This window comes from Poecilia formosa, unplaced genomic scaffold (genome assembly GCF_000485575.1).
Source record: "Poecilia formosa unplaced genomic scaffold, Poecilia_formosa-5.1.2 Scaffold74, whole genome shotgun sequence".
NCBI lineage: Eukaryota > Metazoa > Chordata > Actinopteri > Cyprinodontiformes > Poeciliidae > Poecilia > Poecilia formosa.
The window spans coordinates 605,327-623,328 of record NW_006800013.1 but is presented as its reverse complement, the minus strand read 5'-3'; the positions used below and the strand labels follow the sequence as shown (position 1 = coordinate 623,328).

At 38.2% G+C, this 18,002-nt stretch overlaps 1 protein-coding gene across 1 annotated transcript; it reads left to right on the top strand.

Moving 5' to 3' along the window:
* Positions 1-249: 249 nt before the first annotated feature.
* foxl2a (forkhead box L2a) lies at positions 250-2,190 on the top strand. The gene has a single exon (XM_007555965.2). It carries the CDS (start codon positions 450-452, stop codon positions 1,359-1,361), a length of 912 nt encoding a protein of 303 aa, XP_007556027.1. The 5' UTR covers positions 250-449; the 3' UTR covers positions 1,362-2,190.
* Positions 2,191-18,002: the final 15,812 nt, after the last annotated feature.

Here is an 18,002-nt window from a genome sequence, read left to right as displayed (position 1 = left end):
TTTTCTTTCAGATGCATTAACATGCCCAATATTGGCTGTTTGTCTTCTCTCTGTTTGGATGCACTTAGCTTTTTATCCGTGTTATTCTGTTTTGAGTAATACAGCCAGATTTTAACGTGTGCTCAGGGGCTTATTATATTTTTCATTGACTGTGACTGGTGGAGGCGGGAAAAGAATCCAGGCGCAAATCACAGAGCGCTACGTCGCTCCACAGACAGCATTGGAGCAGAAACAGCCGAGGAAGGGCTGGGCTTACGGGCTCGCAAACCTGAACCTGGGTTGCGCCTTTTGAAATCAGTCTACAATAATTTCCAGCGGAGGAAACAAGAAGGTGTCTTTACGCTTTCAACTCGAAGTGCATCCTGCGCTTCTGCAAATAACACTTTCTGAGCAAAGAGGTTTGGCGTTTCTGCTCGTCGGACTGGAGTTAATTTGCGTTGGTGTGCGCAATGATGGCCACTTACCAAAGTCCGGAGGAGGACCAGATAGCCTTATTGATCCATGACACGAACACGAGCAAGGAGAAGGAGCGACCCAAAGAGGACCCGGACCAGGAAAAAGCTGCAGAAAAGCCCGACCCGTCCCAGAAACCGCCGTACTCCTACGTCGCTCTCATCGCCATGGCCATCCGGGAGAGCGCAGAGAAGCGCCTCACTTTGTCCGGTATTTATCAGTACATCATCAGCAAATTCCCATTCTACGAGAAGAACAAGAAAGGCTGGCAGAACAGCATCAGGCACAACCTGAGTCTCAACGAATGCTTCATCAAGGTTCCGCGGGAGGGCGGCGGCGAGAGGAAGGGGAACTACTGGACCCTGGACCCGGCCTGTGAGGACATGTTCGAGAAAGGGAACTACAGGAGACGGCGCAGGATGAAGCGGCCTTTCAGACCCCCGCCAGCCCACTTCCAGCCGGGGAAGGCCTTGTTCGGAGGGGACGGCTACGGCTACCTGACCCCACCCAAGTACCTGCAGTCCAGCTTCATGAACAACTCCTGGTCGTTAGGCCAGCCGCCCACCCCGATGTCCTACACGTCCTGTCAGATGGCCGGTGGCAACGTGAGTCCGGTGAACGTGAAGGGACTGACGGCCCCCTCGTCCTACAACCCCTACTCCCGGGTTCAGAGCATGGCGCTGCCCAGCATGGTAAACTCTTACAACGGCATGAGCCACCACCATCACCCCCACCACGCGCAGCAGCTAAGCCCGGCCACCGCAGCACCTCCACCGGTCTCCTCCAGCAACGGAGCCGGCCTGCAGTTTGCCTGCTCCCGCCAGCCCGCGGAGCTCTCCATGATGCACTGCTCTTACTGGGAACACGAGACCAAACACTCGGCGTTACACACGAGGATTGATATTTAAACTCCACCCGCTGGGACTGTTCTCTGTACAAATGAAGACTCTAAGAGCTGATTCCTGTGATTTCAAAACAGAACCAACAGTATTCTTTAAAGAGACCGTTCTGCTGAGCTGTTCGGGTCCAGCTGATGGGAAAGCCGATGGAGAAATGCTTGCTCTATAATAACTGAGGGGGAGCGTTTCACAAAATGGAAGAGATCAGCGCACATCAGGTAGCACGATCTTCAGACTGATGGCCGTAACTCTGGTCTGGTCACTGTGACATGAAAAACAGGCTTTTGCTGCGGACATGTCGACACAACTCCAGCTGCAGCTGTTCGGTATGCGTAAAGAGTTCTTCGACTTTTACGCACGGCTTCTCTCAGAGTTCCCTGATGAGATGAGGGTATAAGATGCCCCATTTTAAAACCGGTGCTTGAATCTGTAAATAGACCGGGATTGGTTCTGACTTAAATTAATCTGCACAGAGCGAGGCCTGCACAGACTTAGTCGGAAGCGGTTGTTTTCAGAAGGTCTTGGTAAAATATTCATCAGACATTAAAATAAATATAAAAAATATATAGAAAAAAGAAGAAGAAAAACAATTCAGGGCTTTTCAAATTACTTCATTACTATGTTTTTGTAAAGATGTAAATTCTAGTATGACGCCAGTCAGTGCCAGGTTTTTGTTAATCTTTTTTTTAATTATTATAGCTTCTTTTTTTTTTAATAAATGTGATTAGCTATGTCTCATCCATGTCGGGGCCATGTTACATCTTAATTAGCACTTTGCCCTGTTTTTTTTTTTTCTAGGTTTGTCAATTTCTTAATAAACTTGTATTTCTTAAAATAATACAGCGGTGGTGAAGAAGTCTGTTCTGTACTTTGTAGGTTGTGTGGACGGAATCCACTGAATATGTTCGGCAGCTTTTATTTATTTATTTATTTTAGAAAAGAAAAGAGCGATCTTAGCGGCGCACGGATATGGAAAAAAAATAAGAGTAAATTAAGTGACTCATTTCTAAAATAAAAATGTAATTTACATGCTTTACTGGATATTTAATGATCTCGTTAAATTTAAATAAGTTTATTAGCCCAATAGTAATAACAATAAAAATAATATAAAATATTATTATGATTATACAATTTATGTTCCAAATTATGATTGTCCTTCAATATGAACTTCCAAAATATAGTTTTTGTCTATCTTATTTATGGTGTAGTAATTGTACGGTAATATAACTTTTTTAAAAAAAACATCACTTTATGAAAGATAGCGTAAGTGTTTTGACAGGTCTATGCGACATATTTACAGTAATTTCCCTGGCGCAATATGAGACAAGAAACAAATGAAATGTTTGCCGGCTAATTGGGATTATGGATATTTGAAAGGGAAAACATAATTTATCGATCCTTCTCATAAGAAAAATTAACTTAGGCTACTATTGCTGTTCAAATAAGTAACTAAATAAATACCATTATTATGATAAACATAAAGTTATAACTCGCCAGTCTAAGTTGCTAAATGAAAATGTCACAGTTATTATATGAAAATGTCAGTTTAATAGGAAAAGTTCGGAAAAAGTGTAATTATCACAATAACTTCATGACTTCAACATGTTACGGAGGCAGACGTAAAAAGCAGTCAGTTTAATAGATAAAATTAAATTTCACAAAGTAAAGATTGTTTTAATGATACTATATTGTTAGAAAACACTTGCATTGTTAATTACAATGTGTCTCTAAGGTTTCCCTGAACAGGTCTGGTTTTCGCGGGTTGCCCTTTGATGAGGCACAATCTGGTAAGAAAAACCGCCTTTAGGCTGACGTCCTCTCCTGCATTCCCAAATAATTATTGTGGCATCCCTGTGGTGGAATCATCAGCCATTTTAATCGTGCTTTTTGACATCAATTTACAGTTATTCTCGACGATGAAATGCGCGTCAGTGCGTCCTCACACCTCAAATCCCCCGCTAATTTAGCTCTGGGATAACCTTTGCAACAGGACTCGACGGGCGCCAGGAGATGTGTCCGCGCCTTCACCTCCATCCAACCCTTCCTCTCCACAGCAACTGTCAAACACAAGCTCTTCATCCTGCATGAAACAAAAACACACACCCACAAAACAGAACGGGCTTTGTTCTGCCGGGAGCATTAGCGGGTCGCGTTTACATGTGTTTTTACGGACTTTATAATACGGTCACAGTCAGAGATCATATAAAACCAGAGGTTGATTAATGCGGGCCGGGTGGTTTGTTATTCTGTCTCTCCTGCCTGTTTGTAAAAGAAAACAATATTGAGAGCTTTAATGCCTGTTTAAAATTGATCTGGAGGTTAATCTGAGCTAAAGAAGGCAGCGGAAAGAAGCAGTTTAGCCTATGCATTGGTTTTTGGAAAGTGAAATTTCTTTCTTAAATAATTCAAAAATAAATAAATAAATAAATAAGTAAACATGAGAGATTTGAGGTACATTGGTCAGTATTAATTTGTTAGGTGTAATAAAACTCAAATTATCGCTAACATTTTTTACAGCGGCTTCGTGATCTTGGCAAATAATCCGAACTTCTGTTGAGCTTTTCACAGATCATTTATATATTTAACTTTAACCAAGAGTCGCACATAAATCCACTAAACCCACTTCGGATATTAAGTCACAAAGATGATATGTAATGATCTTAATTATATAATAAAATGTGATTTTTATTTTATTTTATTTTATTTTATTGTTATTTATTTTTTGGGGGGGTGGAGAGGGGGGGATCTCTGTCAGTTTCTAAAATATTTCTCTGCAAAAGCACACGTGACCAGAGACGAGCTTTATTTCTATTTTGTATTTTAAAGGAGGAGAGAGAGATTGAAGCGTCATCATGTAGAGGTCTGACTGACAGTCTCCGCGCCAGGCGGAGGAACAGCGACGCTTTTTCATCCTTCTGCGCGCACAGAGAGGAGCGTGGAACGGAGCCTGAAATGTAGCTGTGTACGTCCCCGGCTTCCTCACATTAATGTTTTGTAAACAATAAAGAGATAAGGGTGCGTTTGAAAGGCGAGAGTATTCCAAACAAGCTCCCAAAAAGGGGTTACGACAAATAATATTTCGACGACAGTAACGTTTGCGCAAACTCAAAAGTGATGCTTAGCGTTTCCTTTTCTTCATATTTTATTTAAAGTCAGATGTCGATCTGCTTTATTTATTATTATTATTATTATTATTATTATTATTATTATTATTATTATTATTATTATTATTATTATGTTTTTGCAAAAACGTCGAAAGCTGACGCACCACTATCGATGATAAGTGAACACTACTCCTTCTGTGACGCTTTCTGAAACTAAATTTGTTTGCGCAAGCGCGCTGCAGAACGGATGGGCTTCGTGCAGCAGGTGAGCGAATGAGCAGAGAGTCCCCTAGTTCATCCAGGCAACAGGGAACAATGGGCCTGCATGAATTACGGGATGTCTTGATTGGTGAGACAGACAAGGCCAGTAAAGGTTCATGGTGGAAGAAGCCAAGTTCCTCTTCTAGGGCTGATATTCTACTGCTCCGATCCTACAAGTAACATTAACTTTCTGCTTTTCCAGAGAAGTTTCATGTCAAAAGTTGTTGAAATAAAACGTGATAACTCTGAAAGTATTATACCGAGATATTAGGTTAACGTTTAAAGTTTATAAGGAAACATACATTCTCTGATTTTTTTTAATTTTTTTTTATTATTATTATTTCTTTGCAGGGCATTAAGAAATGTGTAGGTCGGAGGCCCTTAAAGAAGTACATGTGTACATTTTTTCACTAGAAGTTAGTACACCTATACACTATAAAAATGAGTTTTTGCAGCTGGTACATATTAGCCATAAAAATTACTTAAGTTATAGTTTGAAAATGTTTTGGTCAATAGGTGGTAAATCTCAAACACTATTATTTTTTTTTTATTATTATTATTTATTGTTAATTCATAACAAACATTTTGATCAGAATTTAACTGAAGATCAGCTGGCCCTTTTCCTCACTCGTTTTGTCTGGTGACCAGCAGAAGATGGAATGCATGTGAATATATTTATAAAGTTGGTTGATCATTGGTTCAGTAAGAGTGGGATACATGTTTTGGCTTTTGTGTTGTTTGTGCAAATACACATGAGATTTGATAGATTTGCAGATGTTTTAGCTGTTTGGAAAGTGTAACATTCCTCACATTCAGCTAATCAGGTGGATGGTTGCAGAACGTTCTTTTGAAATTACAGTTGTTTAAGAACTGCTATCAATTTAAGTTTTGCAGCTTTAAGAGCTGAGGCACAACACTGATGCTAACAACAAACATTTGTTACCAACGGAGGGTCCATCTCTGCTGGTTGTCAGGGCATCAGTGTTTCCACTGTACCGTATTGGATGGATCGATTTAAACAGTTTCAATAAGGTTTTTTTTTTTTGTTTTGTTTTTTTTAATAATCTCAAACTATTTTAACATGGAGGACAAACAAGATGACTTCATGAAAAAGAGATGATCATCCACATTGTTTGAACTGATTTTTGCACATGAAAACTGGCTCCTAATTATTCAGCTGTTTTGGTATTGTTTGAATGAACTGGTTTTATCTTAAGAAATAGTAAATGTTGTTATTATGAACTGATGATTGCACAGATATTTTGGAGGCTATACATCCACTAGGTCAAGGGAGTCAAACAAATGTTCATTTTGGCCAAGTGAAGATCATGAATGTTCTCAAAGTATCGATTGTGCCAGAACGTAGCAATAAACCCATCGAAATAAACTGTTAGAATATTAGTAGAACCAACAGTAGTTGTTTCTGCTTTTGAAAAGTATTTCTTAAAATTAATTAATATTGAACATATTTTCACATATAATTGGCTGTACACATATAAAAACGTATTTGAATTGAATTGATAAATTAAGATTTCAGCACACAACAATTATCTTGAAGGAGTTTTTTTTTTTTTTTTTAGGTGGAACCACGTATAAAGTTATGGCGGCCGGATTTGCCCCCCGGTCCAGGAGTTTGACACATGAAATTTGATATTGGTTAATTTAAGCTGAAACATTTTAAAGGAATATAAATGAAGATTATTCTCGAGTAAGAGTTTTTAAAGAGGTTACTTAATTTGGAGAACAGAATATCCTATTCATCGACCAATGTTGCCCAATTTGTCAAAAGTTTAACTCCATAGAAAAAATAAGGTGACATAATTAGGAAGTAATTTAATGAATTAATGTAATGATCTCACGTATTGGTTTTGTAAATGTAACGTTTATCCAACAAATGTACTTCAGCTGTTTTTACACGACTTATGCAATTCAATGCAAATTTTAACCATTGGTAAATTTTTAGCAGAGTTTTTTTTATATATATGTTTGTCTCTATATAGATAATATGTCTTGTCTTTATAAATGTGTGTCAAAAAGGGCGACTAAAAAATATGCTGCGCAGTTTCTGCGTCACGCCAGCGGACCTGTGCGGTGAGGTTTCAGAGTAGCAGTCAGCCGCTGCTGGTTTCCTGCATGTCCCTGCACAGAGGGTCATGCTGATAAAAGCTCATTTACCCAAGGTGACGAATATATTTCTCAGAGTCCGCTGTTATTTCTCCGTGAGGTGAAAAGGTTTAGCGCAATGTGCGGTTTGTTTTCCGCGTCTTTTCCGCAGCGCGCTCTCTGAATAACCATGATTGTATCCTTTGTTGCGCTCTCGGAGATGACAGATTATAATCAACAAGACGAATGAGGTCAACTTATTGTAGAGGCAACGCATTTGACCCTCGCTTTGTGTTCCCTCTCTTTCCCTTTCTGCGTGTCACACAAGAACACAGACGCAGCAGCGTTTATACCTGGACTCCTTCCGCGTTTGACAGCCCTGCATGCTCCACAGGACACCGGCGATGCGACCCGGTCGGTCAAGTCACACGCAGGTTGCAGGTTTCCCAACGCCTGCGCACAATTGAATTCCTAACATTCTGGCCGATGTTTGAGATCGAGGAGCAACTGTTTCCACCTAGAAGCGGCGCACATCACCCAGGACCCATTGAAAAGGAGAGTAGGGGGTCACCACTGTTTGGTATACATCTGCTCCAAACAGGAAAATATGCAGAGATTTGATTCGGAGAAAATCCGGCAATTGTTCAACACAACATGAGTTTTTTTTTTTTTTTTTCCTCTGTCATTTTAAGGAGAGGGAACACCGAAGGTTCAATCTGCCTGCAGCAGATCTGCGCAACTCCAGGCTTAATTTAGCCCTATTTGTTTTTGTGAACGCGTCCTCTGGTGAATCTCCAACTGTCCACGGTGATCTACGTGATGTTTTCACTGACTGCTGATCTCTATCTTAATGACAACCCCAAGAAACAATGGATTACATGTAATAATTCTTTAATAATCCCAAATAATTGCAGTACTGTGTGTTGTTTCGCTGCTAGAGTTTATAAATAGGAACGTCACGTTTGCTAACTGGACCTATGGTCAACAAAAGGTCGATCCGATGTCCAGAAACCCCGTGTCTAAAAATATACAATCTGTCATCTATTCTAGGAGTCCAGAGAAAATCATCACGCATTGACCTTTCATTGCCACTTAGACTCCACATGTGCCACGCTGACCAGTCTGACAGGTGGTCAGACCCTGGTAAAGACTGTGAAAGATTACAGTGATAAAATAAACTGATAGAAATTAAATCTCAACCATTTCTTAAAATGGTTGAGATTTCTTAAAATCTCAACCATTTTACTTATATTTAAAAAATATATATATAAGTTCTGAATTAAAGTTACATATCTGTGAGCTTATCTATTTTGTAATATACTGTGTATCATTCCAATGGAGAAAACATATGCAGGATCGGAAGGTTAAACACAAAATAATAGTTGACTATTTTACTATAGTAAGACTATTTTGTGTCGTTTCAACACAAAATAATTTTGTACCCATAGCTGTTATGATTTTTCTTGGCTTTTTCTGAGTTGACATCTTCACTGATAATATACAACCATAACGGTGCACACACTGTACGAATCTGAACGGATCTGTGCATTTTGGCCTCCTGCAGTTATTCATTCATACCAGCAGGTGGCATACCCTACCATAACAAACATAAATAAAATAGCAACTACAGTGCACCAAAAAGGAATGTATTACAGTGGAACCCTGTATAATTCTGGTTTAATATTTGTAGATTTTTCCGTGGAACGTAATTCAAAACTACCTGCGAAATTCTCGTTTGTGCAAAGATTGCTGTGCTTGATACGCTATTGGCTGGCTATTTCATAGCAGTGCTAAGGTGTTTCCACTGTGTGACAATGCATATGAAGGTACAGTTGATGTCTGAACTACTAAAATATGCAGTTATAATCTTTCTTAGGGGGAGTCTCAAGTATTCATGGATTTTTGGTTTAATAAAATGTGGTCCCTCACATCAGCGAACTCTGGACATCCACTGTGTACCTTAAAATACCCACTCATATTTTAAACAACTTCAAAATATTAGCTTAGCATTCCTTCATTATGATCTCACATAAATGAAACAATACTTGCTATTCTGCAACAGAAGAGCACTCGATAAATTAACTGAACCAATATTTTCAGCATGATGTTGATCAAAACACTGAGGTCAAATTTGCTTTAAAAGTAAAATAATTCATGTTATGTTTTAATGTTACTTTTACAAACTAATATGCCTAAAAAATTATTTAAATTAAAAAAAAACACCCAAATTACATTTTTATAGTGTGATAACAATTGGGCAAAACATCTAAATATATTTTTCTTAAAAGCTGGTTGAACCACCATCTTCAACTAGATTCTTATAAAAATGTGTAATTGGGATTCAAAAAATTTTTTAATGCTAAGGGGTTCTTTTTTTGAACTATTACAACGTTAATGTGATGGTCAAAATTAAAATTACTTGTTAATGTTTAATTCCCTTCCAGATTCATTTTTAGAGTGGAAGAATTCACTCAAGATCTGAGAATTAACCTCCAAAATGACCAACTTTACTTTAAGTCCCTGTATAAAAGCTGAGTCACCTCTGAAGGATAACTTTGTGCCAATGAACCTGTATAAACAAACAAATGCGGCGGCAGCAGTCAGCCTCCATCGGCATCAGGCCCGTGGATGTGGTGGAAAACTCACCAGTTTATACTGTAAAAGGGAAATACGATAAAATGCTTCCGTTCACTTGATTATGAGCAACAAATTGCTTTGTCGGGATCTAAATGGCAGGAGTTTTTTTTTTCCCCCCCATTGTGCCCTGATGGAGTCTATTTTTAAAGCCCCCTTTCCTCTCTCGGGCCTCTAAACACTTCCGCAGGGCTGGCAACAAGAGGCTATTAGGATAACTCGTCTTTTGTTAACGTTCCAATTAATCAAAGATGAAACCGAGTTCCCACTGGGATCATTAAGCGCCAGCACCTGTTCTTCTGATGTTGTTGGATATATAATAAACCAGCTCAGGCTAATGGTCATTATTCAGCCTCTGGGGAGGGTGTGAGAGATGTAATTACTGAAAGCCAATTATATATCAGGCCATTAAGAGTAATAGAAATACAACCTCATTCGGAAATAAATGTCAAACACCGAGCTTATTTATACCAAAACGTCTCTCAGGAAGTATTTGAATTTCACAACACAGCAAGTGAATGAGACAATATCCCCAAACTCAATGACATATTTTTTAGTCAGTCTGAAGAAATTATTATATTGGGTGTTTAGCTGTTAAAATGTCACATTCTATTACCCAAATTTTCTTTAAATAATAAGATTTGTGAAGTAAGCATCCCAACTGGCCACAGCGCAGACATGGAAAACAGGAAGCTGGCCCTTAGGCCTGTCCCTGGTCCCTGCCTTCATGTTCATGCCAAATCCAGGCCCCTGTCAGATCCCAGATCCTGCAATCCAACTCCACTCATACATCTTTGAAGCAATTACATACCTCTTGGCAAGGCTTAACGATTAAACAAATGATTATATTTTGATATCCACAATTATATGCATTCGCCTAAGGTATCCTTTCAAGTTGAATGTGCTTTTTATTACATGCTTATCACTGGTGATGAGATTACGCACAGTGTGGGTTTGGAGCGAGTTAGGGTACATTTAATTGAATAAGAGGGGCAGTAATGGAAGCATGCTGGACCCAACCTACGCTGCACAGCCTGTTTCCCTTTGAGCCCAGTTCATGTTTAGCAAATTTCAGACAATGAGAACATTATGAGGAGAGATGGGAGAGTCTTGCAACCCTGCCCTCCGTAGGTCAGGGAAAATGGCACGACTACTTTTAGTGAGGTCCGTTAAACCTGTTTCTTCAGTAGGTGAGACCAAATCCAGACAAAATGAGCTGCTATTCCCGTTATGGTTGTTGGATCTGATCATGAATTTTCCATCAGGCAAGTTTTAACAGTATCAAATTCCACCATTTAATACTTGTTAAGTATGTGTCAATGACGGTCCTTGCACCGTGAAGTAATTCTTAATAGTGTTGGTTGATGTGAAGGTGTTCTGTGCAGCTCTTTGCTGCCCTCTTCTGGCAAGAAATCTGATAAAATATTGTCTCTACTACTTCCACATTCACTGGGATTTTCTATCGGCCGTTTTACATTCGTAAAGCACAGAACAATCAGTAGTACTTCTTCTTTTGGCATATTTCTTTATTTTTGCTTTATATTGTAATAAAAACAGTCTGTGTGAGATGTTCAAAGTGTCTCTTATTAGGTAAAATCTAAAGGAGGATATTGACAAAAAGGGTGGTGTGGCAAAAACTCTAATTATTTGCTGTATGTCTGCATGAAATTGTGTAAAAATACAAGTTTACTATTTAAGTCGTCAAACATTACAAGTTCTATCCTAATGTAACAGGTTTGTACTGACTGGCCAGTTTGCATTTCCTGGAAAGCATTAATATTTATCATATAAACTGATTAAAAGCTTGGAATTACAACGTAATTGATTCTTTTAATAATTATGATGAAAAAAAAATTTAACTTAAGTTGTTTAGGCTGGTCTGTTTTCTCGTTTTTGTGTGAAAATTTACGTATCTTTCACTGTGAAGAATGATTAAACGTACTTAAAATGTAACCACTAGATGGCAGCAAAACATATCTTTTGCTGCTTTTTTTGTTTCGCAACGTTTGATGAGGAGTAACGCCCTCCTGAAAACAATCCATTCATTCTAACCAAACGGGTTGCAAACTAAGCACAAACAACTTTATTGTGGTCAATTCTGGCCAAGCTTTAATATTCTAAAGGATGCAGCGAAAAGTTTTAAATTAATAATATTATTTTATATTGAAGTTTTGAATTGCAGGAGTTTTCTCTTAAACTACTGCAGAACAATCAAGTATCCAGTAAGAGCTACAGGGTGTTTTAAAGAGCTTTTGTGCTCTATGGAACCAGTAATTGAGCAAAACTTGAAGAATCTTAAATAAATCTTGAATTTAAATAAACAAATAAATGAATAAATACATGCAGGTTTCCTTTTTCAAATTTCAAATTTGAGAACAAAAATCTCCCCCTCTTTAAATATGAGGAGGAAAAAAGTGAACCAAAATGATCAATAAAACCAAACATGATGTTTTAAACACACAAATTCACCTTTGTTGGTTTTTAACTGACACAAACCAAGGCGAAAGTATTTTTGAAAAGGTGCATTTAAGAAACAAATTGTATAAATATGTAGCATGAAGCTGTAAGATTTTGGTTAAACAATGTTAGACATATGTGCTGTATAATGCAGTTTCCCTTTTTCTTTTGACTTTATTGCTGGTTGACAAACTAATTGCATTAACGCCAGCAGCTAGACAGGAGAGTGAATCTGGAGAATAGACAGGAAAAAGACAGTTTTGACTAAATAATTTAATTGCATTTAGAAAATAAATCATAAGCATTTAGCTTATGATTTCACCTCTCAGTGATTCTTGAGAAGAAGGACAAAATAGGTTTAAACCCCCCCACGCCCCCAAAAAATTTTTAATTATTCCTCAAGCTTATATATTCAAATATGACAAATAATGTTTTGGAAATGTGGAGATGCTAAGGTTCAGGCTCCCACTTGCAACATTTTTTTGAAAATTACATTTTTAAGGGACCTGACTCAGAACTTTGTCAACATCATCTGACAAAAATAAATATAAAATTAGTTTTTAGTGACCTTATTAGTAATATTTTTACTCAGACAAATGCTTCTGAAGAAACAAAAGAAATATTATCTAAAACAAAAAACAACATGAAGTCCATCTGACGGACTTGACACAGAACAGAAGGTGACAAACTAGTGAGTAAAAAGAAATATTTGATACATGTGAAGAAATGCAATTTATGTAAAATACATTGAAATGAATTAACTGCACATTTAAGTGAGATTTACCAACACTATCACTGAAAGAGTCACAGTGTCAGTTAAAAACTCTGATGGAGTTGACAAAATACCAAACTACCTCAATTTATATGATGTTATTCTGAAGGAGGCCATATTGTAGCTCATCAGGTCCATGAAATCTTTACATTATACCAAAATTAAGCTTTTATTTCACAAAATTTAATCAAAGTTTTGTAAATTGTCAGTTATGGAGTTGACACATCATGGTTATGACGAACAATTTAGGAATAAAATAGAAGAAAAAACTAACGAATAACATAAGCTAACTAGAACTGCTTAGCCCTCTTAGCAAAGCATGAGAAAGGAAGTGGTCATGGGGTCCTCAGAAGATTTGATGCCCCCCAATAATGCCTGACTTTTCTTTTCTTTTTCTTTTTTTATTCTTTTTATGTCTGACGGTGATGACAAAAACTTTGGAGAAATTTCAATTGAGTTGGAAAATATATAACAATGATTTTTAATTCAATTTATTGCTACTTTTATAATTATTTCTTTGAATATTTATACTTAAGTGTCATAATGTATTATCTTAGTATTTCTTTTATTTGTTTTAAACTATTATAATGTATTAAGTTCTGCTCCGGGACAAGGGATTTTACAGACACCATCCACCTACTACAAAGTTTAAAATAAAAAATATTCAGTAAACACCAGGGGAACATGCATTGTTGTGCTCATATGGCCCAGGTTAGCTTAGTCAGATATTTGAAAAAATATATTTTGTGTATATTTTATTCAAATTTTGTGCTTTATCCATAGGACCTGTTTTGTCCCTATTCTCAAGAATCACTGCTCTGATGACTTCCAGATAATGTGAAGTCACCATGTTCTTCATTTGTTAGTGACTGAAAACGATTATTCCTGTGAACCTTGTATTTATTGCATGTGCATGTTCCTGTTGGATGCTTTCCAAATTAATTTCAAATTTACTCAATGAGACTCTTAGTTCTGGACTTTCTCTTGACATGTTTTGCTAGTTTCTGCTATTTCATTTCCTTCCACATTACTGTCATGGTTTTATCTCTATCCACTGCAGAGCCAACAATATTACCAACAGCTCTAACAAATTATCTGAACAGCAATCCAGTCTCCATGTTGTCTTTGAAGTTGCTTTAAGCGGAAGATGTCGCTAGTGCACAAGAAAACGCCTGGCCTTCAAAATAAAAGTAAAATTGTCGCGTATTTTTTAAAGGTATTTCTGTTTGGGATGTAACTGAACTTAAAAACAGATTTATGTAAAGTATAGACGTCCCCGGACATGTTTCTGCTCACTTATATAATGATTTCTACTGAACTAAATAGAGCCATATAGGTTAATCGGATACATTTTGCTGGGTGGTGCGTTTATGGACCAGGACTGTAGACATTCTTCGTTTTCGTTCATTTAGGGCCAACTTCTGATTTTTCTATATTTGACGTGCAATCACCAATCGTGAAAAAATTCCGAATTGGGGCCAATTGATATAATAATTGCATCTCGGTTGTGCTGATGGCCAAGTTAATTTTGAGGCACAGTGCTGTTTTTAATTGTGGTTTAGACGTCACTGTGATATGATTAGCTGAGAAATAACATCTGGAGAAGATAGGTTTCTGTTACAATTGCGCAAATTCTCTGGGAAACCCATCTATCTATCTATCTATCTATCTATCTATCTATCTATCTATCTATCTATCTATCTAAGTTTTTTTTATGTTGTGGGGCTTTTATTCTTGGGGATCGAAGCGGATGTCCTGTCGTGCTCTTCCTACCGGGACTTGACAAAGAGCGGCTGTGGGGGTGGGAAGGAGTGGAGTTGGGGGCTGGCTGAGGGACACAGTGGTTGTGTGGAGGCCGCTCACCTTGCGAAACAAACAGGAAGCTGACGCGCACCGCGACGCTCTCCACATGCGAAGCTCCGCGTCCCGGTGGAGAGACACCTTCGAGCCGCCTAGAAGTCCGTCACCCAGGCGCCTTTTTCTTTGAACAACACATTTCTTCCCGGAGAGGATACAGCAACGACATTTAACTTTGAGCCACCGGCACATTCTTCCACAAGCTGACCGCAGTGAATGAAGGTAGGACTGAAGTTTCTCTAATTGGCGGGTTTACACTTTGTGCATTTCAGTAGACTTTCTACATTTGTGAACTAATGTAGGGTTCACTTTTCTTTTATCTGGGGGAAATTTAAATTCCATTAAACTTCCATAAATTCCTTTACATAAAGATGGTTTATAACTTGCATGTCCTAATTAGACATTGAAGGAGCTTCTAGGTTTTGTGGTAAATAAACTGCTGATAAACTAATATTTTAACAGAGCTATTGATGCATCCACAATATTTTTAATCCTGTTGTGTTAGGGCTGAGCAGCTTAGTTTAGTGGTTCGATTGATATTAGTTTCAAAGAATGTCAACAACAAACTCATTAGGTTCCTGAGCCCAGTTTGTTCAGCGCTCCCTTCACATGAGAACGGAATGTAGCATTCCGCAGTGATTATACACCAACCAAAGTGGACACAGAGACTAACGGGCTTTATTTCCTCACTTTTTCATAATCCATAGGATGTTTTATTTATATGGAGAGGGATTCACGCACGTTTCATTGCGAGATTGAAACGACAGGAGTTGTAGTTTCAATAACGCTCCTCAGCTGTTATTGAAGACGCTGTGTCCACTTTTTGGGTTGTGAAATGAACAGACAGCAGTGTCCCAAAAAGAGATGTGAAACCACATGTAGTCAGCTTTTATGCAATAATAATTTCGACCTTTAGGTTTCCTTTTAGCCTCATTTGTCCAGGGTTCAGTACTGTGAAAACTTTTAGATTTTAAGGGCTTTAGATTCCTTGAACATGTTCACAGATCATAACCCCAAACTTACGTGTATTTTTGATTCACGGTTTTTAATGCAGTTTAAAAATGACCTTTAATTCATCACATTCGAAAATTAAAAGTTGCCGTAACTTGTATCGTTCAAATATCTTCAGAGATGTTGTGGACGATGATATTCTGGGCAGGAAGACTCTCCAGTAGCAGTCAGTCTTACAACAAATCTTAAAAAACCTCTGACTGAACACTTGTTGCATGACAGTCTTATTACTGTCATGATATGGTAGGACCGGGCAGCAGAAACGAAATGTCAGCATGTCCTGAATGACCTAATCAGTTGTTGGCAGACACTGCTAATCCACCTCGTTTGCTTTTGCAGCTCTTAATTAAATCAGAAGTCAAAAGGAAGTTGGGTATATTATCTGTATTATGATTGATGGAAGAAATAGCTTGAACTTACTCCTTCTCTCTCTGTTCTTTGGTCTTTCTTCTCTGCATACATGAAACCTCCTTTTAAACTTTTCTGGGATTTAGAGTCAGCGTCCGATACCAGATTTGTCAAGAGACAAGTCTCTTCCAAAAAAAATAAAAAATTAACAACATTCCTGAAAACAAACAATTCAAAATTTAAGTGTGTTGTGCATATCTATTGTCCCTCTTTTACTCTGAGACCCCCCAAGTAAAACAGGGCAGCCAATCACATAATTAATAATCTTGTCCACCTGTGTGTAATTTAATTAAAAGATCGAAACATCAGGAGACTGACTTCTGGCTGATGACTATCAGAATTTGCACCAGCAGAGACTCAGCAGACAGAGATGCCAGGCAGGTACTAGTCTTACCTGGAGCACACCAGGTATTTCAGGGATAAAGTTACAGAAAAGTTCAACACAGGGCTTTGTTTCAAAACAATATCAGCCTTATTCGTCCTCGGAGAGCTGATGAATTAAGCAACCTATAATAAAAAGTCTGGCACAAACACTAAACTTCCAAGACGTGGCTGCCCAGTAAAAGGACAGGTCTGGACAGTGAGATATCACCCTGAACAGACAGTCTCTTCTGTAAAACATGGTGCTGATGGTGTCATTCTGTGGAGTTGCTTTTATTCAGAAACAGTGAAGCTGGGACTTCGCTGGAAAGGTTGGCACAGTTAAAGACGAGCCAAAGTGCTGTAAGCTGATGTTTTAGCTAAAGGCTGTTAGCTTTATGCATGGCCATAAAGCTAACAGTTCAATAACAAATCTTGTATTGAGTGTCTGTTAAACTGAAAGTAGTAAAACATAAATAAACTGAACTTGTCAACCATATCGTGTTCAATTGATGCTACAGGGTTATCTGCATTATTGATTAGCTTGAAGCATCTGACTGAGTCTGATCAGGAAGAGGGCTTGATTTATCTTCAGCGCTCCTGCTTCTTCTGTCAGCTGTCACTTTATCACTGAACAATACGTCTCGTATGCCACACCACCACACCCATCATGTTTGACAGACATTACAACTAGTTATAATTATTGTTTGTTTTCCGTTTTTGGTTAGAGAAGCTTTTTCTAGGTTTCTAGAGTTCTCTAGATTCATCTACAACTTGCCAACCTGCTGCATGTGATTGCAAGTTGTTTGGATTTTCAGATCAACCTTAAGCGGAGACAGAAGGAGGAAGTTCAAACCATCTTTTCCATTGATCATTTTGGGCGTCATGGATCATATCCATGTCTCTTAACCATACAAACAGACAGTTATTTAAAGAGGAGCGGAAAAAACAAATGATGTGCAACAGATCATGGCCACCATAGATACTACTGTTAAGATCTCGTGACTGTCATACAGCAATAGTCTTCAATCAGAGGGCTCCTCAGACATGTTGCAATACTGACTGCTACTGGAAATTCTTCTTGCGTCAGCATCACTATCCACAACAACTCTTTGAAGCTATTTGCATGGGATAAATATAAATATTACAATCCTCATGAAAAAGAAAATGCTTTGTTGAGAGAAGAAGCAGATTTAGTGACTATGTACTTCAGTTGTTGCCCAGTTTCCTGCAGGAATTTTGTTTCACAGCACACCAGTCTAAACGGACCACAATCTATAGTTGATTCTCCCCATTATGTTGTCAACCATATTTGTTTTCATCCTAGGTAAATGTGGGTCAAATTAATCTTTTTGCTATAGCATAGTTCTCACACAGAGAATTCTAGAGAAATCCAACTTTATTGTCTATTTATTGAGGAGCAGCACCCACATTGGGAAAATCCCCACAATTTCTGGTGTGTCTGACAGTCCTTCTTGTCACCACACACACAGTGAGCAGGGTGGTAAATAGACTACAGCAAATATTCACATTTTCTCTCCAGCAGACACCATCTACATGTCGGCTGGATGGTTTAGAGCAACACTAGAAAAAACGTCTTTCTGCTCTACCATAAAATATCTATCCAATAACTTTAAGTTAATCTTTCTCCGTTCATGTCCTCTGGGAAGCTTTTTAGCATGC

Excerpts from the sequence above, each read along its gene's own strand:
- foxl2a (XM_007555965.2), top strand. The coding sequence starts at position 450 with ATGATGGCCACTTACCAAAGTCCGGAGGAGGACCAGATAGCCTTATTG.